Source organism: Gymnoscopelus braueri (assembly GCF_963280865.1).
Source record: "Gymnoscopelus braueri genome assembly, chromosome: 15".
NCBI classification, from domain to species: Eukaryota; Metazoa; Chordata; class Actinopteri; order Myctophiformes; family Myctophidae; genus Gymnoscopelus; species Gymnoscopelus braueri.
In genome coordinates, this window is record NC_137620.1 from 14,954,672 (window position 1) to 14,980,826 (window position 26,155).

Below are 26,155 nucleotides of genomic sequence, written 5' to 3' on the forward strand. Positions count from 1 at the left end.
AGTCTCGCTGTTTAACTGCTGCTGGTTGCAGAAGCAATTAGGCTCTATTCAAGCGGATGGGTTTTTGGACTAACTTTACACTTGATTTTATTACCTTAATAAACATTGTCATAAATACTATATGCTTCCAGTCGCTAGTTTAAAGTCTTCTTTCAATCAACATGATATGCGTTTTGGTAAATTATGGTCCCGTTTATTTTAAAATTAATAAATGTAGAGTAAAAAAATTATAAAGTAGGGTATGTTTCTAGGGTTTCTACTGGTTCTACCGAGTGAAGACCCGTGCTCGCTGCGGTTTCAGCCAATAGCATTAATTTCAGTTTGCATTTCGGAACCGAATATCAACCGGATATAGAAAGATGGCAGATTTGAAATCGCTGCAAAATCGGCTTCATTCATTCAGTCTGTAGAAACCATGGCGTGACGCTGTCCATATTTTTTTACGGCCTTTGGCCGCGTCGCGGCACGTTGTGAGCTTGTCGATCTTCTATTTTCCAGCGAAAGCTTTCCCCACAATACGGATGCTGGGGGTTTTTAAGTGGTTAAATGACCATTTTAGCGATGCAATTAAATGCATCGGTGCATTTGCCCTTTTCTCATGCATAATAAAGGAACATTAAGAAATATTGAGAAGCCTTTAACACAAGACCTGCCTATTTGCACTCTAGCATTCACACACGCACACACACACACATACACACTCTCTCCATCTCTCTCTCTCTCTCTCTCCGCCTCTTTCTCACATCCTCTTCCCCTTTCCTCTTTTAGATCACTACAATGTGAGTCTTAAATTTCCACATAAGCGATGACACGGTAAATCACCGCCTCCACCCGCCTCCACAGATAGACATGTTGCAATGAAATAGGATTTATTGCAAATAAGGTATAAGTTAACAAGTATTGCCATGGTGTGTTATGGTCTGTGGTGTCAGGAGTCCCAGTGAGTGGATGTGTGTAAAATATAGTGTGTGTGTGTGTGTGTGTGTGTGTGTGTGTGTGTGTGTGTGTGTGTGTGTGTGTGTGTGTGTGTGTGTGTGTGTGTGTGTGTGTGTGTGTGTGTGTGTGTGTGTGTGTGTGTGTGGGAGGGGGGTATGTTATGAAAACATAAACAACGTAATAAACAATGTGTCACACAACAGGTGCATCTGAGGCCAAGGTGCTCCAACGTAACAACTTTTGACCTGGCGCCGTCCCCCATTTTTCATACATTAAGCAAGACCTGATTCGACAAATGCCTTCTAAATCAGTAGTTCTCAATCGTTTTCGTGCCAAGGACCCCCAAATTGATATATAGCTGGCCGTGGACCCCCATCTGAAAATGTTTTGTGCCAGGCAGGTACCCCCAGGATTTTGTCTTAAAAAATTCAAAATATTCAAATGTTTTCATTTCAAACACTTTCAAGATATTTTATTTTTTCCCCAAAATAGCAGATGTACAAGCTTGCAGCACGGCACGAAGTGACGCACTGTGAGCTTGTACATCTACTATTTTTGAATAGCCAACGATAAATCTTAAATGCACAGATGCCTTCCTGGCTTTAATGGCTTAAAATGTTATTTTCAAAGATTTTCCAAAAAAACAGCAAGCTCATGCGACGCGTTGTGAGCTTGTAGATATGCTTTTTCGCAGCGCGTCAACAATGAGGGTAATCATTATTGAAATTTCACATAATGTACAGTACACTGCAAAAAACCCTGACCGTTAACTCTATAAACGCCATTGACTCGAAAACGCGTCAATAACTACTTAATCCACCCACGCCATTGACGCGTTAGACGCGTTGGATTTGCGTTCATTGTTTAATCTCTGATCGCGCTATGCTGCTTAAAATTCAATGTTATTCTCGAGTTCCACTTACTTCACCCATATCTGCATCCGGTTTCATGTCCTGGGTTCCGTTTCCGGTTTTTGATTATTTTCCCCCGGTCATTTCGTCCAAAATAGGTAAACAAACGGTTTTTCACACGGTATGACGGACAAACGGACAGTTTCTCTTCTATAATCTATGGTCTGGGTGACGATCAGTCATCGCCGTCGTGTATCACAACGTAATTCTGACGATCAAAACAATCTGGGAGGACGTCACATCCGTTTTCATGGTTTTCCCTGTCTAATCGCCCAAGAAGGGTAACAGTGACACCAGGAGCTGATCAAGCTATCATGTGCTGCTCTCTGGTGGCGGATTTGTGCGGCGTCTTTAAAAAACAGTCTGACCAATTATTTTCATGAAATTTTTCAAAATATAAAAATAAAAAAAACACAAAAATTGCTGGCAATGGGGGGGTACTTTATGAAAATACTCTGGCAGTCAAAGAGTTAATTTAACTCAGAGAGTGTAAAACAAGGAACTGTCACTTTTCTTTTTCTTGTACTGATTGCACGGTTGACACAGACACTTTGTGTTTCCTAAGCAAGGGGCGAGTCATGGCTTAGGGTTGGTATCCGGAATCGGAGGAACCGGAAGCAACATTGAAGAACCGGAAACGATTCTGGAACAGGGTTTATCACACTGTCAGAGCTGATACTGTATGTGGACTTCACTTCACGTCTGCTATATAATTACAATACCGGTGGTTCTCAAACTTTTAAATTTCAGGGACCACCATAACTATGAGAGAGTACAAATGGAACCAAATGGACCTTGGGGGACTTCCAAGGGGATGCGTTACCGGTTTGAATGGGTTAAACAAACTGCCTCGCTGATATGATGTTTTTTTTGTGTATTTTGGGGACTTCATGTATTGTCTTGGTGTTATGTTGTTGTGTGCTATATGGTTATGTGTTCTTCTGTAGGAACAGAATGTGAAGATGAATATCCCTGAGGGGACAATAAGGACAATTATTATTATTATATTACCTTTTGCTTACATACTGGGTTGTGTTTTGGGGGCGGGATACTGTGAGGACACTGTAACCTTGTGTTGTTTTTGAGTGGTGCCAGCCACTCCATCAAGTGACCGAGTGCGTTTGTCCATATGTATGTATGTCTGTATGTCTGCCTGTATGAGCACGGCAACAACAGCTGCAGCTGATTGCATCACAAAGATGCAACCCGTTACACTAATTAAACACAAACAGGAGACAGTGCAACACATGCGCCACTTAAAGACATGCACACACACACGCAGGCTGGCTCACCACAAGTGTGCGCGCACACACAAAACACACACACACACACACACACACACACACACACACACTAAAAAGACTGATCTACAATTTGAGTAAAAGTACTTAAAAGTAACTAAACTGACTAAAAAGGTAACTACAGTGGGTAAAAAGTAATCAAAGTCAGTAAATAAATTGAGTAAAAATAGTATACTTAAAATGTGTAGAAATACCAATCACAAAGATGCAACCAGTTACTCTAATTAAACACTAACATTAGACAGTGCAACACATGTAACGTTGTAACTAACTCCAGTGCTGCCTCATGGCGACCGTGGGATCAATAAAGGTCTCTCTATCTATCTATCGAACTACGGGTCAATTTGTAAACTCAGCACTTTGCAGTAGAGCTGGCTGATAATGACAAAATATTTTTTTACCAAATACCTCGATATCACTATTGTGACAATAATATCGTATTGTGACAATAATAATCTCATATAACATTGTATATCGTCGCTGTCAGGCAGAAACCTTGTATCTCCAAAAATGTCAACTTTATATGTTTTTTCGTCATTTAATGCCCCACTTCATCACACAAGCGTGTCAAGCGAAATAAGTGAATATAGCTGATCTACGAGCTCACAATGCGTGCATTGTGAGATTGTAGATCTGCTATTTTCACTATTTCTGAAGATTTCGGTTCCATTTTCTGAAAAATAACGGTTTTGGACATGCAAGGTTTCCACCCAACAGTGAAGATATATATATATATATATATATATATATATATATATATATATATATATATATATATATATATATACCGTATACGTATATTGATATGTTGACCAGCCCTACTTTACAGCTTACTAGGCACCTGCAAAAGACACAGGAACAAGCGCTGGCAAACAGAGTGGGAGGGCAGGGCGTGTCACAGAAGCAACATCAGGGTCCTTTGCAGCAAGCATGCAGATACACATCTCTCCCCCCCCCCCACCCCCCATGTCTCCTCTCGTACCTGCATGCCACCATCATCATATGATGGCTGTGATATATGTTCAAAGCCTAAGTGCAACAATCAACCTGCCCCCGGTGTGCCATGAGTTCTCAAAACTCCCAAAACATCTTAGATGAGGATGGTGGTACATGTGCATGTGTATGTCACATACTGTATAGATGCAAAACATCCTGTAGGAGTTAAGTAGCAGGCTCCCAAAACGGATGCGAGCCAAACAAAAGCTTGCATGGCATGAACCCACATGAACCCTATAAGATAGTCATAAAATAGGCAAAAAATCTGTGAACATAGCGTACTGTAGATCTGCTTGTAGATGTGCTATTTTTATAAGAGATTTGGTATGAGGGAAAAAGGAGGGGGCTATTTACAGACCCCTGGGGGATCCCGGTCAACAAACTAGTTAAACACCAAGCTCAAATATAGCCGTAAAATGCGGAGTGCTGATTTAACTCTTGGGGAGTGAAAATGGTCACTGTAAACACATGTTGGTGGAAGATAGAACACCCTGCCTGTCGCCTGTTCCTCATCTGGCCCGAGTTCAAATCCCGTTCTCAGCCATCTCTCCTTTCCTCTGACATTGGTCTCGTTAAAATACGTAAATAAAAAAGCACCACTTCCCTTATATGAAAACAAAACTTGAGACTTTCTGTTGACCAGTCGATGGAACGCAGCAAGTGACTGGTGGTAAACTGAATGACAAAAACGACAAATTTGTCAACTTACACTTTTCTAAACTGCTGAAGTAGCTAGGTTGAGTAACACTTCAACAGCGGTATGGACAGTTAGTGCTTCATGGTGTGTGTGTGTGACTGTGGATCATGTGTTGTGGCTTGGCTCAGCCCTTGCGCTTCCCCTACACTCACTGCCGGCCCGGCACTGGCCTGGGCGAGGCTGGCACGCACCAAAAAGGCAGGGAGGAGAAGTACCAAAGAATTCTAGTTATTATAGGGAAGTAAGGATCCTTGCTATTTGCAGTCACTTTCCGACTTCCTGGGCCAAGCGCTGTTTTCTTTTTCCTCTATTTCAGTCTCTCTGAGGCCGCGCACACACACACACACGGGTGTATCGCGATGTCGCTGTCTCTCGACCTTTGTCTCTCATTGCACATGCACGCAAATATGGATTCTCTCCCTCTCTCTCCCCCTCCCTCTTTCTCTCTCTTTCGGCAGACATCCTGTGCCATTCTTGCTGAGGCAGTGGTGTTTGACGTCACAAAGGAATGCAGCACAAGAGGTTGTGTTGTCTGCTTGTGCGTGTGTGTGTGTGTGTGTGTGTGTGTGTGTGTGTGTGTGTGTGTGTGTGTGTGTGTGTGTGTGTGTGTGTGTATGTGAGAGAGAGAGAGAGAAAGAGAGAGAGAGAGAGAGAGAGAGAGAGAGAGAGAGAGACATGTAACCCCCCATCCCACAATGCACCTGTCCTGCTTCACTCTCACGTCGAGTACCAAAACACGCCCAGAGTTGCATTTAGCCCTGATGAAGACCTAAGACCAAAACATGTTGGCGTTTGCCTTGCAATAATAAAGTCTGTTTCCTCCTTTTTTACACTGAGTGCCCGGATCTGTTTTTTTCATCACACGGCCGGAATTGTTCAAACACACACCACACGCCACGTTCCCACGCAGCACGTCCTCTTTGGCGTGATTTTGTTCCCTCGGCGCCGCTCGAGGAGACGTTGCGCAAGTAGCAGATAAACACAGCCGCTTGCATCATCATCGATTTAACATATTAAGACCTGAGGCCGATTCTACAAATTGTCTTCAGGGCTGAAGTTTTCTGAAAAAGATATGTTGCTATGTCAGTGGTTCTCAAACTTTTTCATGTCAAGGACCCCCAAAACTATGTGTATTTCGCCACGGACCCCCCCATCTCAACATATTTTGTTTCAGGGACCTCCAGAAGCAAAGATTTTAGTAAAGAAAATCGCTTTGAGATTTTTCAAAAATAGCAGATCTACAAGCTCATGAGCTTGTATGTCTGCTATTTTTGAATAGCCATAACATAACTATCAAACATGACTGAAATCTGAAATGACACAGATGCTTTCCCGGTTTTAAACGGGTTAATACGTGCAAACCGCCGTGCGGAATTTGAGCCCTCAAGGGTCGGCACTAGCCAGCAATGCATAACGAGGAAAAACCAGCCCCCCCCAAAAGTCCAAACGCAGACAAACAACCAGCACAATGTGTCAAAACCATTCACACTCATTTAACCTTCCTGCACGCAGCAATGCGAATCGCTGCTCTTCTTACATTCGGCGCCTGAGTCATTGTTTTTGTCCGTTCCGCGGGCCCCGGCGGGAAAGACGATGGCGGGGCAGAGCTCAGTATTTACCGCAACAGGCCCTGACCCCATTCCCTCTTTTGTAGTCCGCTTATAAAAACAAGCATCGGTCAGGAACCTCCCCCCCTCCCCTACACCCCCCCCTCCCCGCCCCCTCTTCTGAACAGTGCTCCCCTCCACGTCCAGGAAGTGACAGACATAGCGGATGATTATGTGCCTGTGTGTGTGGAGGAGGGGCCCTTCCTCAGAACCAGACAACCCATTCCCGCCTGTCATATTATGAAATTTTACCTGACAATTAAATGTCACTCTCAAACAATTGTGATTGCTTCTGTCGTTGAACACTGGAATATATGAATAAAAATATACATTTTTGTTTGGCTTTTAGGATTTGAAGTTGCACAGGGCAGATATGACAAATATCCTAAATATACAAAGAAATGACTGACATATTTAATAGCTTTATACTTTCCTAAAGACGATTATGACGATTATGCAAAATAATTGGGGTCCGCGGCCAAATACATATCTAAAAATGTTTTCTAAACCCTAACAGTATGTTGCTATATCAGTGGTGCTCCAACTTTTTCATGTCAAGGACCCCCAAAATTATATGTATTTGGCCGCGGACACCCATCTCAAAATACGTTGTTCCAGGGACCCCCAGAAGCACAGATCGGAGAATTTTTTTTTTGCTTTAAAACATACATATATATATTCAAAGATTTGCACACATTTTCCCAGATTCTTCAAAAAATAGCAGATCTACAAGCTCATAGTAGCTCATAATAGCACTCTGTGCCACGCTATGAGCTTATCTGCTATTTTTGAATAGCCAAAGCAATCTTAAAATGTCACAGATGCGTTCCCGGTCGTAGTGGATTAACCATCATTTTGCACTAGGACACAGACTTCCACCAATGTATGTCTCACGAACACATGCTGATACCAATGTTGTTTGCACCTACAAGACAATGGAGGACTTGGTCAAACTCCCAAATACCTGTATGTGTGTAGATCTGCTATTTTCTGTATAATTGTCTTTCATTTTTTTATCTATTATTGGCTATTATTGGATTATTTTTATTTACATTGATTATTTCAATTAACTCTTGTATCCCTTAGGGCTGTCACGATTACAAATTTAAGTTGACGATTAATTGTCAATGAAATATAATAATAATGTAAAAAAAAGCTGAAATAGCAGATCTCCAAGCCTACAACGCGTCGTAAGCTTGGAGATCTGCTATTTTTGCTTTATTCAATATTTGAAAATGTGTGAAAATCTTTCAACATGGAAACGATTATGAAGACTATGCAAAAATAATTGCAAGTATCTCAAATAATTGCGATTAGACGATTATGTAATAATTATAACAGGCCTAGTACCCCTGGACTGGTACTGGGGTGTTCATTTAACTCAGACTGGAAGATTTAACCCGCGACCGATTTCTAAACTCTGAAGAGTTGAACATACACTCTGGATTGTGCTGTGCAGGATAGAGCTATTCTGAAGAGTTAAATGTACACTCTGGATTGTGCTGTGCAGGAGGGCTATTTTGGGAGACGGAGGTTAAGAGGGGTCATGTGCCTCCAGTCACTCAGACACCGATAAAGACAGATGGAAGGGCAGACATTGAGGGTGCTATTGTCGAGCAGCAGGGAGCTGAGGAAGGACAGGGAGACGGAGAAAAAGAGAGAGGCAGACAGACAGAGAGAGAGAGAGAGAGAAAGAAAGAGAGACAGACAGACAGAGAGAGGCAGACAGACAGAGAAAGAAAGAGAGAGAGAGAGAGAGAGAGAGAGAGACGCACTGATTGTTGATTGTTATCATCTGATTGACCAATAACAGAGCAGAGCCAGAAGTGTCTGCCTGGACCGGGCTAGCAGAATTATGGGTACTAAAGTGTGTGTGTGTGTGTGTGTGTGTGTGTGTGTGTGTGTGTGTGTGTGTGTGTGTGTGCATCAAACATGCCATGGAGCTATATAAACACAAAGACACATTTTTAGCAACACACACCCATACACAAGTTATACGAGCGTTGTGGCAGTTTTAGCACACCACACACACACACACACACACACACACACACACACACACACACACACACACACACACACACACACACACACACACACACACACACACACACACACACACACACACACACACACACACACACACACACACACTTCTTTCACTTCCTGAAGTACGGCTGGGTGCATCCACAGTTCAGCCTCTCTGTCTCCTCTCATCAGTAAATAACTATGACTGCTGCCATATCAGTCAGCCAGTTATTGGACAACATGTGATTGCAGACTGAACTGAGCACAGGGCCGGATTCATTCAAGTCAGTGCAACTTCAGGAAAAGAAAACAAAAAAAGAAAAGTTTATTTAAAAAATGGCCCTCAACTCGCACATTGCCCTTTCTCCATGCGATGACCCAATAGCTACACTAGAGCAGTGTTTCCCAAACACTGGGTCGGCTCACAGTCGGGGGCCGCGGACAAATTTGTATGGGTCGCGAGTAAATGTGTAAATGTCTATTTCAAAAGATTTTCAAAAAGTAAAAAAATATATATAATCTAATATTTTCAGAAATGTTAAAGGAATTTCAAACCATTCAACAGAATTTCATAAATAAATGAAAAAATCAAAGTAGTGAAAATAGCTGATTTACAAGATTACAACGTGTCGCGTCACGACACGTTGTGAGCTTGCAGACCTGCTATTTTCACTAGCTTTCTCATTTGGGTCTTGAGCCTATATGTTTGGGAACCGCTGCACTAGAGAACACACGGTTCTCTCCGCGTAATGATTTATGTTTATGTTTTGCGTGCCGTGTGGCACACTGAAAATACCTGATCTACAAGCTCAAATCGCATCACACTGTGACGTGTTGTGAGTTTCTAGACCGGTTATTTTTGGTGCCCACGCACAACTAAGTATACTATTTTATACCGATCTACAAGTAGATGTAGACTTGTAGATCTGCTATTTTCAAACATTTTAGTACTTTTACTTTCGGTACTTTTAAATATATTTTGATGCCAATACTTTTGTACTTTTACTCAAGTAACATTTTGAACACAGGCCTATTACTTGTAACAGCTTATTTTTATAATGTGGTATTGGTACTTTTACTTTTAAGTAAAATATCTGAGTACTTCTTCCACCACTGGGATGTAGCCTGTTCGCAAAACATTGTCACATCAAGGACCCGATATGCATTTGGCTGCGGGCCTCAATTTGTTGTTTGATTAGATTCAGCACAGAATTCTACAACTCTATACTGTAGGTGGGGAGATAACGCTGAAGAGAATGAAACCATTCTCTCACTGGGTTCACTTCTAGACGGTGAAATAATGGTGAAATTAAACTGTTCTTTCAATTTGGAAACCCCCCAAGCACCCGTGTGGAGTTCTTGAGGGGCAGGCAGAATGAGAATATGGATGTGGGATTTATGTGGGATGTGTGGATTTATGGGGCGGCAATAGCTGAGTGGTTAGTGAGCCCGCCTAGGGAACCAGCTGGCCCTGGTTGCCCCAGGTTCGATTCCAGGCTATCCCAGCATATGTGCCGATGATATGAAATTTGTCCCTGAGCAAGACTCTTAACCCCAATTGCTCACAGGTTCTCATTGGAAACAAGACCGCAAGGACTTTCATGAACGACCTGTTAAAAGGAATTATCCTTATCCTTATCCTTATCCTTATGTGTGGCTTGAACTTGTTGATATGTAGCACACACACACAAAAGACACAGGCTATGCTTAAAAAAAGAAAGAAAGTGGGGGAAGGAGAAAAAAAAGGTTCAGGCAAGAGTTCAGCTAAAACAGGGAGTATCCAAAAAGTCAGACTGTCTTCCTGATATGGAGGACACGAAACCAACAATGCCGCCACGGCGACACCGTGACACGTCGCCACGGCAACGGGGCTCTGTTTGGCATTGTTTGTTGTTCAGAAACAAGAGTGTGTCAGTTTAGCAGAAAATGACTCGCTCCAAGATATGAATTTGGAGACTGCGACTGACTCAACCCTCTCAACCCTGGAACGGAGCAGGAGGCGAGGCGAGGCGTTTCGTTTTGCGTGCCACGGCCGTCATGTGGCCCCTGAAGCAATTAGAGGATCGATAAAGCGTGTCCTTGTATACGTGCTAGGTAAACAACACTGGGCTTTATTTACATGTCATGTCCGTCAACACACTTCCTCAAACAAGAAACCACGGGGCCCTGCCAGACGATCAGCCACAACAATTGAAATTTCTTCACGCTATAAGATTGAGAAATTGCAAAACCTGATCTAAGGGAACTGTGGCGATTTTGCGTCAATGCTATCGGCGTAATGACCGTGTCATTTCAGGGGAAGTCGAGCTACCAAGTAAACACATGTTCGTGTGAACTGCCGTGAAATGCAATTATAGACTTCGACCACTTTTGGGCCGGCATAGTTCTGCAGCCCCTTATATGAGAGTGGTTCACCTGCAGTGGTGTAAAGTAACTAAGTACATTTACTCAAGTACTGTACTTAAGGTACTTTAGGTATTTTCAGTACTTTTACTTCTACTCCACTACATCTCAGAGGCAAATATTGTACTTTTACTCCTCTACAATTATTTGAAAACTTTAGCTACTAGTTACTTTGTTAAGCATACATTAAGAACTTAAGAAAATAACCGATCTACAAGCTCACAACGCATCGCAAAGCGACGCGTTGTGAGCTTGTAGATCTGCTATTTTCAAAGGATTTTTATACATTTGGAAACATGTGAAATGGGATATTGTGCATAATGAGAACTTTTACTTTTATTACTTAAGTATATTTTGACACTATACTTTTGTACTTTTACTCAAGTAAATTCTGAATTCCGGACTTTTACTTGTAACAGTCGAGTATTTCTACATTGCAGTATTGATACTTCTACTTAAGTAAAACATGCGAGTACTTTTCCCACCACTGTTCACCTGTAATATGCCAGGTGAGATAGCTTCGGATTTGAGCCAACTCTCTCTCCAGCTTCACTCCACACCTGGCTTAATTCATGTTTTCTCTTTGCCCTTAAAGGAGAATTCCGGACAAATTAAGTGTTATCTTTGATGTCTCGTTACTCACCTACCGACGTAAAAAGTGGCGTTCTTTTTTTCCATAGATTCCCCTGTCGTCATTTTTTAAACCCCCTCCGTTGTCATAATGGGAGCGCGTGGGTTAGGGAAATTCGTCTATTATAACCGATGCAAAGTTATTTTTTTCTCTACTACGATTCATTGTAGAGTCTCATGATAGTCAAACATGCGCTGAAACTTCCTGCGAGGCTACCGTTAATGGCGAACGATTTAACACTGGATGCTTGTTTCTTTCCAGAACCTGGCAACTCGTGTTGCCAGGTTCTGGAAACAAGCAACCAGTGTTAGACTCTACAATGAATCGTAGTAGAGAAAAAAATAACTTTGCATCGGTTATAATAGACGAATTTCCCTAACCCACGCGCTCCCATTATGACAACGGAGGGGGTTTAAAAAATGACGACAGGGGAATCTATGGAAAAAAGAACGCCACTTTTTACGTCGGTAGGTGAGTAACGAGACATCAAAGATAACACTTAATTTGTCCGGAATTCTCCTTTAATGTGTGCCCGTACCTGCATCTCTCGCTCCATTCTTTGCTGCATATTTCATCTATCACTCTTCACCCCCCCCCCTTCCCTCCCATCCTCGCCCTCTCTCTCTTTTAGCTTCTCCGTATCTACCTTCCCTCCCTCCCTCCCTCCCTCGATCATCCCTCCCTCCCCCCCTCCCCTGTGCGGCTGGGCAGGCGCTCTGCTCGGTGCCCGTAGGCGAGAGGGAGAATTCCAACGGGGTGGGGGCTTTCCCCAGGAAGAAGGGGAGCTTTGTCCCCCGAGGGACTAGGCCATCGGCTGACAGACAGTCTGGCAGCCTCTGGCCGGGTTGGGAGAGTGAGAACGTGTGTGAAAAGACAGAGAGAGAGAGAGAGAGAGAGAGAGCGATACAGGGAGAAAGGGAGGTATAATCTTACAGTATGAGATGTCAACTCCAAATTACAATGAGTTTTGACTTTGTTCGTGTGCAGTCCTCAAGAAGCGGGGCAATGTCAGTGAGTTCACACAACTGACTGAGTCTACCGCCGCCGGCCAACAACACGCCTCGACTTTCACTCCGCAAACATTCCCTGTCGCAACCCTGTCCTTTCATTGACCACCCTGTATGGTAAAAGCCACCGACAGCAAGAGTCATGAGAAAGGTTATAGGTGGAGCCTGGCTTCCTTCCACCCTAAAAAAGCTATAGAGAGCTATGTCTCTCCTGCAGCAACATTTTCGGCAAGCAAGTCCCAAGCTAATCGCCGTGAGAGAAACTCTCCCAAAACACACCCTGTATCACGCACAAGCGGGCTAAAAATGGGCATCCACATCAAGGTTTGTGGAGGGGGGAGGGGTTGGGGTGTTATAAATGATTCTCTGTGTGAAGTAGCCAACGTCAGCTAAAACGCAGAAGGGGTCTTGACTTTAGTTCACTTATTAACCCACGCTAGCCATCCCTAACGTGTTGGCTCGGTCGCAACGTGTTGAAGTTTAACCTCCATTAGTGCCGTTTCCGTGGAAACACAAACCAGGGAGCGATCGCTACTGGGCTGTCCCCCAGAGGGCCGCAGGTTAAGAAGGTGGAACAAGGTCAGCTGAACATTCACGGTAAAAGAAATCTATGATTTAGCCTAAATTAACACTTAGGAATGTGAGGAATGTACTGTGTTCTTTTTGACAACATCAAGCTCCAGATCCAGCTCTAGCCGGAGCCAGAAATGGCTATTTGCATTCAATCTGGCAGTGTGGTTGTCAAGTCTGAAAACCCTTATCGATTTACCTCGCGGAGGCCTGACAGAAAGACGTTCCGGGGATGTTTGTTGGATCCTGTTGACAAGAACAGCGGCGCAGCACCAGTGAATCTCTCTCTGCCTGCCAAATCCAATTAACTAAATGCTGGATTTGCAAAGGACTCTATACACTTCAATGAAGACAAAACTTTCTTTCGGAACAACTGTGGACACTTTTCCTGCCCGCGTGCAGTCCGAGCACTAATGCAAAATGACCCTAAACCCTTAAGGCCCCTGACCATTTTACTTCCCGTTTCTCACCAAACTGTATCGGTGGCAACCCTGCTGGTCTTCACATTGTGGGAGGGATAACCACAACCGGAAATCGGGTAATGAAAGGAATGTCATGAAAGTGAAAGCGAGCACAGTAAGCACTAAGCAGTATGGTTTTGAGGTGTGTGCAAGTCAAAATCTCAAGACAGCCTGTATTCATCTGGTCAAAACGGCCTCTATAACATGTTGTCACTCTGTAAATGGTAATTTTTTTATGTATTAATGCCAAATAAAAAATGTAAGCACTTACACCCCATTTCATACTTTCATACAAAAAGAAAAAAGAAGCTAAAATAGCAATACCTACAAGCTGCAGAGCTTGTAGATTTCAGAACATTTGTGGGATGTTTTAATTTGTATTATAACTAAATAACTAAATATACAGCCCAAGTCTCACGGCACACCAGTGTGTCTCAGTACACTGCTTGAGGACCACTGCTCTGGAAAGTTCTGATGCAGGAGTCATTAGATCATTAGATCGTAATCATTTCAGGACTACGGCTTTGACATAAGGTCGGTTGACAAGGCTGTTCAGTGCTGCTCAGTCACAAAGAGGCAGATGGAACATGAAGGAATCATTTCAGTGAAGTGGGCGGGTCAGCGGGGACAACTCTACGTCACTTCTATCCAATAGCCTTTCAGGGAGAGCTTAACCTTTCAGTAACAATGCACTCAGAATGCACTTATTTGTGTAAAATGGCCAACACTGGAATCAATGTATAGCATACAGGCTAAAGAACACACACAAAGTTAGAATATGGTGATATATAGGGTTTAAGTGGTTAAATAATCATATTACGTCCAGCACACTGAAACATTAGAAGTTGTTGTTTGTATATCTGCATGCAAGCATCTTGTGATCAGTGTATTAAAGGGAACAGGCTGATCAGCTAGTGAGAATTAGGCCTTCAGGCTGAAAAACAACCCAGATCTGTCCCTGGACGACTTATGGAAACCTCTCCACTTCCTGCCCGCCGTGACCTTCCAGTGTCTCTTTTTTCCTCTTCTCCTCCCCTGGAGTAATGTTGTTCACACACACACCCCTCTGCTTTGTTTTGTTTTGTTTTAGTTTTTTTTGTTTTAGTTTTAGGAAAATGCGCACACACACACACACACACACACACACACACACACACACACTTTCCTGAAGTTGTAAATATCTGCTCCGCGATCCATTCTCAGGCAGGGATCTGCAGATGCAGCCAGGCAGATTTTACAGAGAGCACGGGGAGGGGGTAGCTCTGCAGGTACATTGCTGGGATGGTGGGGGACAGCCAAGCAGGTACATTGCTGGGAGGGGACAGCCAAGCAGGTATCTTCAGAAAAAAGAAAGGGTCTGGGTGCTCAGAAGTTCAAAAAAGTGTAGCGAAGGTGCTCTTTGGTGGGCGACTGTACTGTATGTGCACGAATGTGTGCCACGGTATAACTCCAACACGCTCACTTTTGATTGTACCCCCCCCCCCCTCCCACACACGCCTTTGGCGGAAAAAGCGGCTCGGTGGTCAACCCCGCTTCAGTTCCAAAAAAAATGGAAAAAAACAAGGCACTCTTCTAGTGAAAAAAGTTTAAAAGCCTTTATTGATATGGCTAGTTTATAGAATTCACACCCTGAAAACCGTAGCGGCCATGCTCGCCGCTACACGTGGGTTATCCCAGTTTTTAACAACTTCTATTATGAACTAGCCACATCAATAAAGGCTTTTAAACTTTTTTCACCAGAAGACTGCCTTGTTTTTTTCCCCTTTGAGCCAAGCAGGTATGTTGTTGAGGGAGCAGCTCAGCAGGGAGGCTGCTATTAGGGGGAACAGCCCAGTAGTAGGTTCGATGCCATGTGAGGGGGGCAGCTCACTCATGTAGGTTGCCACCTTTATATAGACCACCATCGGAAGCAGAGGCCTCTTTGATGTGGGACCTGAGGGCAGATGAGCAGGTATAGACTGCCAAGTGGGAGCACCCCCAGCAGGCAGGCTGCCTAAACTGTATGCTTAGCCAAGCTATCCCCCCCTCTATCTCCTTATCACACAGTGACACACACACACACACACACTGCCAACAGCAGCACAGCTGAGCTCTGCCCTCACTGACCTCCTCAGACTCTGCCAGGGCACCTTAACCCATTCAGACCGGGAAAGAATCTGTGTCACTTTTAGATTCAAAAATCGTGAACATTTGTGCAAATCTTTGAATATATATATTTTTAAGCGAACATTTGTAACTCAAATCTTTGCTTCTGGGGGGATTCTACAAATGTCTTCTAAATCCCAACAGTTTTCTGAGACACTTATGTTGCTATAATATCCGTTTTCATGTCAAGGACCCCCAAAAGTATATGTATTTGGCCGCCGACCCCCATGTCAAAATATTTTGTTCCAAGGACCCCAAAAGCAAAGATTTGAGTTACAAACGTTCGCATTAAAAAATATATATTCAAAGATTTGCACACATTTTCATGACAAATAGCAGATCTACATATGAGCTTGTAGATCTGCTATTTTTGAATAGCCGAAGACATCTAAAAATGACACAGATGCGTTCCCGTATTGAATGGGTTAATGGCCGTCGGATATGCCCGTCAGCACAGCAGAGAGAGAGCACTACCACCACGGCTTTATGCTCCCATGTTTAGGGATGGGTTCATTCCTGACAACGCAGCTTTTATAATTGCACTTTTTGTTACAGAAGTTCCTCTGAGGCTAAGCCCTTTGCTGCTCTCAAGTGTTTGGCACGCTTTTTATGTTTGATCTCAGTCTTTGAGGTGTATCAAAAAGGATTTAGCCGGTGTTTAAGTAGGTTATTTAAATAATTCAGTGAACTATGACTGTGTCTTCTTTCTCTTCACTCTTCACAAAAAGAACATAGTCATACCTTCGCACCAGTATTAACTTTATGTAAAAACTGCAAAAGCCAGGTTGAATTAATTAACACAGCAGACAAACTGTCTGGAATAAGTCAAGCATCAGTGATCATCTTCCAACGCTATATTGATATTAATATGCTTTCCACTTCTCTAACAGACACGCTGTCTGATGAAAATGTAAAGCAGTGTTAATTTTGACAGCAAATTCAGATTTAGTCTTTTGAATAACACATCATTTAGTTTTAGTCCTATTTTAGTCATCTGAAATTGTTTAGTCTTAGTCGACTAAATATAAATTAAAAAAAATGTCTTTTAGTCTCAGTCAACAAAATTAACACTGATGTAAAGAAACCTAGATAATAAAGAGAAGGAAGCAACACTAGATAAATGGGAGCCTTTCCAGACTTTATCAAGTTGGAAATACCATTATTTCCTCCCATGAATGCCTCCCAATGCTCCCATACCTTCAGCATGGGAAAAAAAATCCCAAATTGTCCACATAATTCCGCTCACTGAACTGGGGAATGTTGATGCATGTGAGAAACACACACACACACACACACACACACACACACACACACACACACACACACACACACACACACACACACACACACACACACACACACACACACACACACACACACACACACACACACACACACACACACACACACACACACACACACACACACACACACACACACACACACACACACACACACACACACACACACAGTATGTTTTGAGTGCACTGCAGCAGTGTGGGGCGCTGCCGACCCTGAATAAAAACATGCTGGTGGTAGAGGTATGTATCAGATGTTTGTCCACTTGTGGGAGAGAAAAAAAAAAGAGAAGAGAGAAACATGTTGATCCAAGATCTAACTGCGGCTTCTTCCTGAGTTTCTGAGCATGCCAATGCTTAGCTTGGCATTTCCCTCCCTGCCGTTTTCTAACTAAAGCCTCTGCAAATATACACTGCGTACCATACTGTGTGTAGCGCGCCACTGCCTATAGATTTGGGGTTGTCTATGGGGGCTTTGTGTCATTAACCCATTACAATCTGGAAAGCATCAGTGTCATTTTAGATGTTAACCACTTTAACCATTATTCTATACTTTGGCTATTCAAAAATAGCAGATATGCAAGCTCATAGCGCAGATCTGCTATTTTTGAAAAATCTTGAAAATTTGTGCAATTTTTCTCTACATATTTTTTTAAATGAACATTTCTAACTCAAATCTTTGCTCCTGGGGGGGGTCCCTGGAACAAAAATATTTTGAGATGGGGGGTCCGCAGCCAAACACATATCATTTCGGGTGGTCCTTGACATGAAAAAGTTTGAGCACCACTGATATAGCAACATTTTTCTGAGTTTTTCAGAAACCTATTAGGATTTAGAAGCCATTTTTAGAATCGGCCTCCATGTCTTAATGGGTTAACTGACTGCATAAGAACTGAAGCGGGGTTGACCACCAAGCCGCTTTGTCCGCCAGCGTGCGTGTGTGTGTGTGGGGGGTGTTTGGGGGGGGGGGGGGTGTACAATCAAAAGTGAGCATGTTGGAGTTATATCGTGTCACACATTCAGTACAGTACGGTACATAAAAACTAGAAGAGTGAGATAAGGAGGCTACTCTCTCGTGTGTACTCGGCTGTGTATTTACCTTCAGTGGAATTCCACTTATGGTCCCTGGCTTATGTTCAAGGTCTCTCTCTCTCCCCCCCTCCCCCTCCCCCTCCCCCTCTCTCTCTCTCTCTCTCTCTCTCTCTCTCTCCTTTCTTCAATGATCCTGTTTAATCAGCATCTTTCACAGAGGCCTAACACCCCACTGCCAGTAACCACAACAGTAACTTTGTCTTTTGTTTCGAAGTGCTCCGGGGATAATGACTGTTCACCTTAATCAATCAATTGCAGCACAGCTTAGCCGATTCATTATGTTTCTTGTATTGTCTGGTGGTATATTTATTTTGTATCACGCTATGCGGTAACACCTCAATTTCACTTTGGGGATTAATGAAGTATATCTCATCTCATCTCAAAAGGAAGACTTTTTAATTATTTAACCGAGAGTGGAGATTAAAATTCTAACTTCTTAATAAGTTCAAAAACTTCATCATTGCTGTAACTGAACTCTTGGGATATCATTATAGCAAAATATGTTATGCATAACTGTGCTAATCGCTCCATTCCTTTCCATATCTTTATAAATTGAAGGCTTGTGTCAAATAATGTATAAATGAAACCTCTTTGTAAGTCTTTTTTGATGCGATCTATTTTCAAATTTGCTTTATGTTTTGTAAAGATAATCAAATAACACAATATTGATATTGTGACTGTACTATCGTAGTGTCATGATAATATGGATATTCTTTTAAATGTTTCAAACATTTTCATAAATAGCTAAAACAGCATATCGACACATTCAGCGGTTATAGATTGGCTAGTTTCACTATCTTTGAAGATATTTGACCATTTTCGACAGTATAAAATATCACTTAAGTGATTAAACCCAGGAAAAGACAACACTTATGCCATATCACGATAATGATATCCAAAATCCCAGAGTAGACAATATCTAATCTCCTATGATGATATCGATATATTGCCCACTGCCAGCCCAACCACATTGCTTTGAATGGTTTAATCTTAAAACAATCTTCTGCTTCTTCCCCAACCTGCCAGCGCCGTAACACACCGTTAATATGATTGATATTGATAGTGTCTTTTGAAACAAAGGCCTTCCACTCTCTCCACAGCCTCCTCTCTCTCCACCACAACAGGATACCACCGCTCCATGCCACACAACAGGGCTGTACGGCTGTAGGGGAGACAAGTAGTGGCAGGCCAGGGACAAACAAAACAAGTTGCAGGAGGAGGCAGGAGAAAGATAATCATCTCCCGGCACAGAGAGCGGGATTGTGTTTCGCTTAACCCTCCTCTGTATACAAACAGTGCATTTAAAAAGTATGCTTCTCCGGAGGTATTTTCCATTTCCCGGGGTGTGTGTGAACCCTGCACAGAGGTGAAAGGGGTGGGAAGTGAGGAAGGATTGAAGCGAAGACGTGTAAGAAAGCCACCGAACTGGAACAGGAAAGAAGAGTTTAGAAGGGAGGCCGTTACGAGGAAGATGGCGGAACGGCGAGAACAACAGGAACGTTCATCCAATACCACAAAAGCCTAAGGAAGTGAGAAATGGGAATCCAGAAATGCCTTGGGGGGGGGGGGGGGTATTCTTAAGTTATGCTGACCAAGGGATCGTTCACCTTGAGAGAAACCTTGAAAAGTGTGGAGCGTAGCATCTAGTTCCCCCGTCAAGGCCTTGTTCTCAGAGAGAAACCGATGGAATGTTTGCACTTTGCAGTGTCATTCGTTCTCTGTGAAACTAAAGAGCAGCCTTGAATGTTTTCTATTTTGCGAAACACGCGGGGGGACATACTTGGTGATTATCCAAGGTGGCAGCGTTTTTTTTTGGACGATTACCGCTGCAGAAAAGAGAGAGAGGGGACAAGAGGTGTCGAAAAATAACAAACTCTGCACCGTGAGATTCGGCAACTCATAGGGATTATCTGCTGCGTCACAGGAATGATAATAATAGATAGGAACTCTCTGAATTGAGGTGGCTCAGTGTTTAAGCTAGCCAGGAAAGGTGCTACGGGCTGAGTGGGAACGTGCCATGGTTCAAAAAGGACAGAGCCATATTATCAGCCTTACACTTCTTGGCAATGCGACAATAATGACAAGGTCCACCGAGAACGCGTCTACACAGCTAGGGCCCGAACACTGACGCAAGTCTTCCCACAACCCCCGGAGCGCATCAAAGTCCAATGCACCAGTTGTGACGGTATTGGGATAAAACGCTCCCACCAGAATTCCTGACCTTTACCATCAAAGTTGCCAACTATTTTTTATGAACAAAACTCTTTCACAACCTTCACTTGGTGCAACATGAGCAGCCGGTACACAGAACCTTGCTTAGATGGCCTCAAGAGTAAAAAATTATGAGTTACTAATGTAATCCAACCTACACCTAATAATATGCACAATCATCCGAACAAACTCGGATCAAGTTGATTATCTGCCTGACACAACATCTAAAACTCAATTATTTATCCCACCGTCATTCACAAAGAAAACAGTAATTGGATTTTCCTGACTAATGACATGTTTGAGTTTCTGAAGATATTGGAGCTACACATGAGTGGAGATAAAGTTGCCTTTGTTCGGGATAGCCTTGCCAACCACAGTAGTTGCCTACAGCAGTATACGTTCGCCACCAGTACACCATGTTCCCTCAATGCCACAGGGCCTTCGCCGCTCAAAGAAACCCCCAGCAAACATGTCAGCATTCTTCACTCTAATTAGCAGGGAAGCTGGCTGACTGGGAGCGGGTTTAGATAGATGAATGACTCTCTACTTTGTACCATGTGGAGCCTGGGGAATTCCGCTAGTTTATTACACAGTAATATCCTCAGTGTTACTGTAACGTCGAAGAGTGTGCAAATAGAACCAAATGGGGATCGTGTGGGTCCGTTTGGTGCCATTTGTACGCGCTTTGGTGTGATAAATTCACAAAAATGATTGCGTAGGAGTACAAATCTGACTGTTGACAACCATCTGCAGCTTACTATTGGTCCCCATGTATTGTAGTTGCTTTAGAGCAGTGGTTCTCAAAGTGGGACTCTCTGGGTTCCTTTTGGGGGTGTCTACATTGACCCTTACAAGTCTGTAACTCTGACAGTACACAAATGGAACCAAATGGACCCTAACGGGTCCATTTGGTTCCATTTGTGTACTGTCAGAGTCAAAGGGAGACGTTGAAATGTAAACGTTTGAGAACCATTGCTTTAGAGAGGCCCGGTGCTCGTGCAAGTCTGCCCGACTTACTGTTGTTGGACTTGAGGTCTCGGTGGATGACCGGCACGATGGCCTCGCTGTGCAGGTACAGCATGCCCCTGGCGATCTGCACGGCCCAGTTGACCAGCACCTGAGGCGCGATGCGGCGGCCGGCCAGGGCTCGGCTGAGCGCCCCGCCGGAGGCGTACTCCATGATGAGGCAGAGGTTGGGCTCCTTCAGGCAGACCCCCATGAGGGCGATGATGTTGGGGTGGGTGAGCATGGCGAAGAGGCGCGCCTCCTGGCGCACGTTCTGCGCCGTCACGCTGATGTCCTCGTCCGGGTCCTGCCGGGCGGCCTTCACCGCCACCAGGCCCCCCCGCCACGTGCCGCGGTACACCTTGCCGAAGCCGCCGACCCCGATGACCTCCTCCAGGCTCAGCTCCCGGAAGTCCACGGCCTCGGGTTCGAACGGGTCCACCACGGCGACGGTGAGCTCGCCCACCACCGCGGTGCCGGGCAGCTTCCCGTACCCGTTGGGCTTGAAGGAGCCATAGTTGGAGGGGAAGATGCCCACCTTGTTGTTGACCTTACCTGCCCACCAGCCGTCGTCCCCGGAGATATCCGAGTCCAGGGACAGCACTTCGACCTGGTCACCTTTGCGCAAGGTGAGCTCATCTTTGCAGGACGCCTCATAATCAAACAAGGCCGTCCACACAGGGTTAGTGAAATTCCCTTTCTGAGACTGTTCCAAATTCTTCCAGTTCGACAGCGGGCTATGGCTGAATATTTTCTTCAGTGGCTCCATGGAGCCTCAAGCAGATGTTTTGACTGCGTTTGATTTTGTAGCCCAAGGGTTTGAAAATAAAGTACAGAAGAGTACTTTATTGCGCCTCTCTCCCTTTCCTGTCTTTCTTGTTGGTGCATCAGGGACCAGTGAAATGTGTTCAAAAGCTCGAGCAACAACAAGTAGGCAGTAAGAGGCGATTCAATGACCACTGAATAACAAGTGTCTTTCATTCGTCTCCACGTTGAATGCATGGGTCTCCATTTGAAACAGCCACCATCATCAAACAAAGGTGATTTGTGTGACAGGGCGATTCTAGACGCGTGTCAGACCTCAGAAAGGCAGAATTGTCTTGCTGAGTATGTTTCTATTTGTTTGATGTGGTGTGGTGTTTCCCCAACACATGGTTTGAGCGCATTATCAATTCTGTTGGCCCACACTACTTGTGAGATACAGCCACATCATTATCAGTGATTTGGATAATGTATTCCCCAATTTGAAAGATGGTACTATTACATTTATATATCTTTTTAAAAGGGGGGGAAAGGCTGCAAAAAATATATGACAAACTCAAAAAGAAAATATGTGCAATATTTAGTAACCCACTACAACTGCAAATGAAGGCTCCAACTGCATTTAGCTTTCCATTTTGTTGTTTTCTATAACGTATTCCCTGATTTGAAAGATGCCCCTACAAAAGGGGAAAAGAGAAAAAAAGGCTGCCAAAGTTTTTCAAACAAACTCCAGAAAATAGCCCCAGGCACTGGCAGTTGTGTGATATTTTAGTAACCCGCTACAACTCCACAACACGAAGGCTCCAAACTGCATTCAGCTTTCCATTGGTAGTTTTCTCTATTTGTAGCCATAAGTGCACAGTGACCACCAGAAGCAGGAAGCACTGAGACGTGGAGAAGAATAGCAGGAAAGGAGCATTCAGTCAGTCCTGCTGGTCCCGTGTTCTGCAACTTTACAACAACTGACCAACTCACACGCATTCAGCCCCGTCTTCTGCAATATAACAGAAATATAACACAAACTCTGTTGAAGTCGTTGAATAATAACGGTGTTTTAACACAAACTCGTTCTTGTTGTTGTTGTTGTTGAATAATAACGGTGTTTTACTTTTAACACAAACTCTGTTGTCGCGCTCCTCTGGCCAAAAAGTATCCATACATTCGCGTCAAAGTATCCATATTTTCCGGTTGTTCGTCCGACACAGTGTTTCCTTTTGTTGTGAACTTGTATCAACTCAATGAGAAACTTTAGTTGTAGTTTCAAACCTGCTGTAGTCCCTGGTCCATTCTCTCTACACAGTTAACTCAGCACAGTAAATAAATGCTGCTGTTTCCCGGACAACAAGCTTGTTATTGTTGTAGATAAATCCACACAGGACGATAATACTCCATCATAATGAACATCTTCCTCGGCGGTATTCAGTTAGTCCAGGACCTCGCACCACTCTACGTCTGTGTTACAGTCAGTAAAGAGGGTGGGGTTTGACCAGCGTTGCCAGATTCTGTGAGAGAAATAAGCAACCAGGTCTATGAAAACAAGCCCAAAAGAAGCGACCATTAGGCCATATGAGCACTTTAAACCTACTAGATGTGAGGGCCCCCTACAATATCGGCTTTGTACTATTATTGCTCAAATACAAACCCCTCGGGTACAGGGTGGCTTGCTGTGTGTTGGCCTGGTTGGTCATCATTGGGTTTTCACTAGTATGCAACAGCAATAATAAGATATGGTATAATGTTCATTTGGGTAAATGCCTATTTTTCATGTTAGTGATGATGTTCTGCAGCCTCGCCGTCAGAGTTCTGAAACAGCCCATGCCAGGGGAGATGGAGAGGGTCGAGGGAGAGGGACAACAGCATGAGGAGGAGAGGTGTCATTTGTGGGAACCGTCTTTATTTGGTGCTTTATGGAAATATTAGTTGATCAAAGCCTGTTATTAAATGACATGGATTTAGTTTGTGTAATATGTATACACTCACACAAAGAGCAAGATCAGCAGGGGAGGTGTCACACTGTGTGTGTGTGTGTGTGTGTGTGTGTGTGTGTGTGTGTGTGTGTGTGTGTGTCTCTCTCTCACACACTCACACGCAGTCTGTCTGACTGGCCGTGCACGTGAATATATCGTTAATATTTTGTTATCACAAGAAAGGGGGAATTTAATTGATTGATTGATTGATTGATGTAGTTTATTTAGAAAGACATGAGAATAGTACATGACAGTACATAACAGTACATGGAAGTACAAATTACCTAGGTTCCATTTTAGAGACAAATCTTTCCAGTGATAAAATGGCAACTAGAGTAATCAAAAAACAGTCAACCAAAGAACAATATTCTTGTAGGCCTACAGGATCTCCTCTCTGGTCAGTAAGAATACTCTGAGGACTCTAACAGGAGCACTCATCCAAGGTTACTTCGACTATGCATGCACCTCATGGTGGTACCACAACACCACTAAGGCCTTAAAAACAAGGCTCCAGACATCCCAAAACAAACTGGTAAGGCTACTTCTTGGCCTTTCATCTACAACTCAATTTAACCCCTGCTCACTTTGCTAGGGTCAGGTGGCTCAGGGTAGACGGTAGAGGACAGAGTACAGGACAGAGTACAGCAACTTGCAATGGACCAAGATACACTACACCACAAAGACACCCTTGTATGCCTTGTACCCGTTAAAATACTTCACAAACGTCAATCAAGTCCACAATCACAACACCAGAGGGAGCTCCACTAATCACATCAAACCCAGATTTGGCTCTAACAAGCGGTTAAATTTGTTTTCCTGCTATGCCACAAAAATGTGGAATGCCATACCAACATCTTAAAAAATAATCTGGTACGGGGGTCCCTGGCACAAATTATAATTTCAGATGGGGCCGGGGTCCGTGGATAAATATACTAATTTGGGGGTCCTTAACATGAAAATATTTGAGAACCACTGGTTTTAAACAACATTAGGAAACAAGCCCAAATAAACAACTGTACTTTAGAAACAAGCCCAAAAAAACGCAACAACCAATATTTACAAGCAACTTTACAGAAAAACAAGGCGAAAGTCGCTTATAATTAGCGGACATGGCAACACTAGTTTGACAACTTTTTTTTGTGTCTTTGGTAGATACTAGAACTAGATCCTATAGCCCGGAGGGGCAACCCAGCCACACTTGTAATTGGATGGTTGGTTGTCAAGGCAACGTGCTCAAGAATTGACAGCATAGTAGTAAACATCAAAATGTGACAGAACAAATTGATTTAAAAATACAATACATAACGAATAAACGTAAAACAAAGAGACTAATTTGGCCAGGTGTTATAAATATACTCTATAGACAAGCAAACAGTAGTGGAAAAGGTACTCACATTTCTTACTTAAGTAAAAGTATCAATACTGCAATGCAGTAATACTCCTAAGTAAAAGTCTGGAATAAAAAATTTACTTGGGTAAAAGTACTGGCATCAAAGGTGCTTAAAGTACCAATAGGAGAAAATACTCATTATGCAGAATGTCCCATTTCACAAGTTTTCAAATGTCTAAAAATCTTTTGAAAATGGCAGATCTGACAGTACTTGAGTACTTAATTACTTTACACCACTGCAAGCAACAACAATGACTGTTTGGTTTTAGACATGTCTTGTTTAGAAAACATTCTTATGTAGAACTATTCTCAACATATTCTCTATCATTTCCAAGGTTGATTTTATAAAAAAAATCGAAATGCATATAAACATTATAGAATATATATAATATAAACAGGAGAATTCGCCCCTTCCTCACGGAGAAGGCAGCCCAGGTGCTCATCCAGGCTCTTGTCATCTCCCGCCTGGACTACTGCAACTCCCTCCTTGCTGGTGCTCCGGCATCTGCCATCAGACCTCTGGAGCTTCTTCAGAAAGCTGCGGCTCGTCTGGTGTTCAACCGCCCCAAGTTCTCCCACACAACTATCCTTCTCCGTTCTCTACACTGGCTCCCCGTAGCGGCTCGCATCCAGTTTAAACCCCTGGTGCTAGCCTATAGGGCAGTGAAGGGAACAGCTCCTTCTTACCTCCGGGCTATGGTCGATGCTTACACCCCTGCCCGAACACTTCGGTCTGC

The 26,155-nt window shown here is 43.5% G+C and overlaps 1 protein-coding gene across 1 annotated transcript in view; it reads right to left on the reverse strand.

Annotated features, from left to right (window-relative positions):
- The window catches only part of LOC308102087 (mitogen-activated protein kinase kinase kinase 11), a 66,571-nt gene extending 43,094 nt beyond the window's left edge, over positions 1-23,477 (reverse strand). The window contains exon 1 of the mRNA XM_080451684.1: positions 21,312-23,477. Within this exon, the coding sequence (XP_080307810.1) occupies positions 21,312-22,068 (757 nt within the window). The 5' untranslated portion in view covers positions 22,069-23,477. The remainder of the gene's footprint in view (positions 1-21,311) is intronic.
- Positions 23,478-26,155: the final 2,678 nt, after the last annotated feature.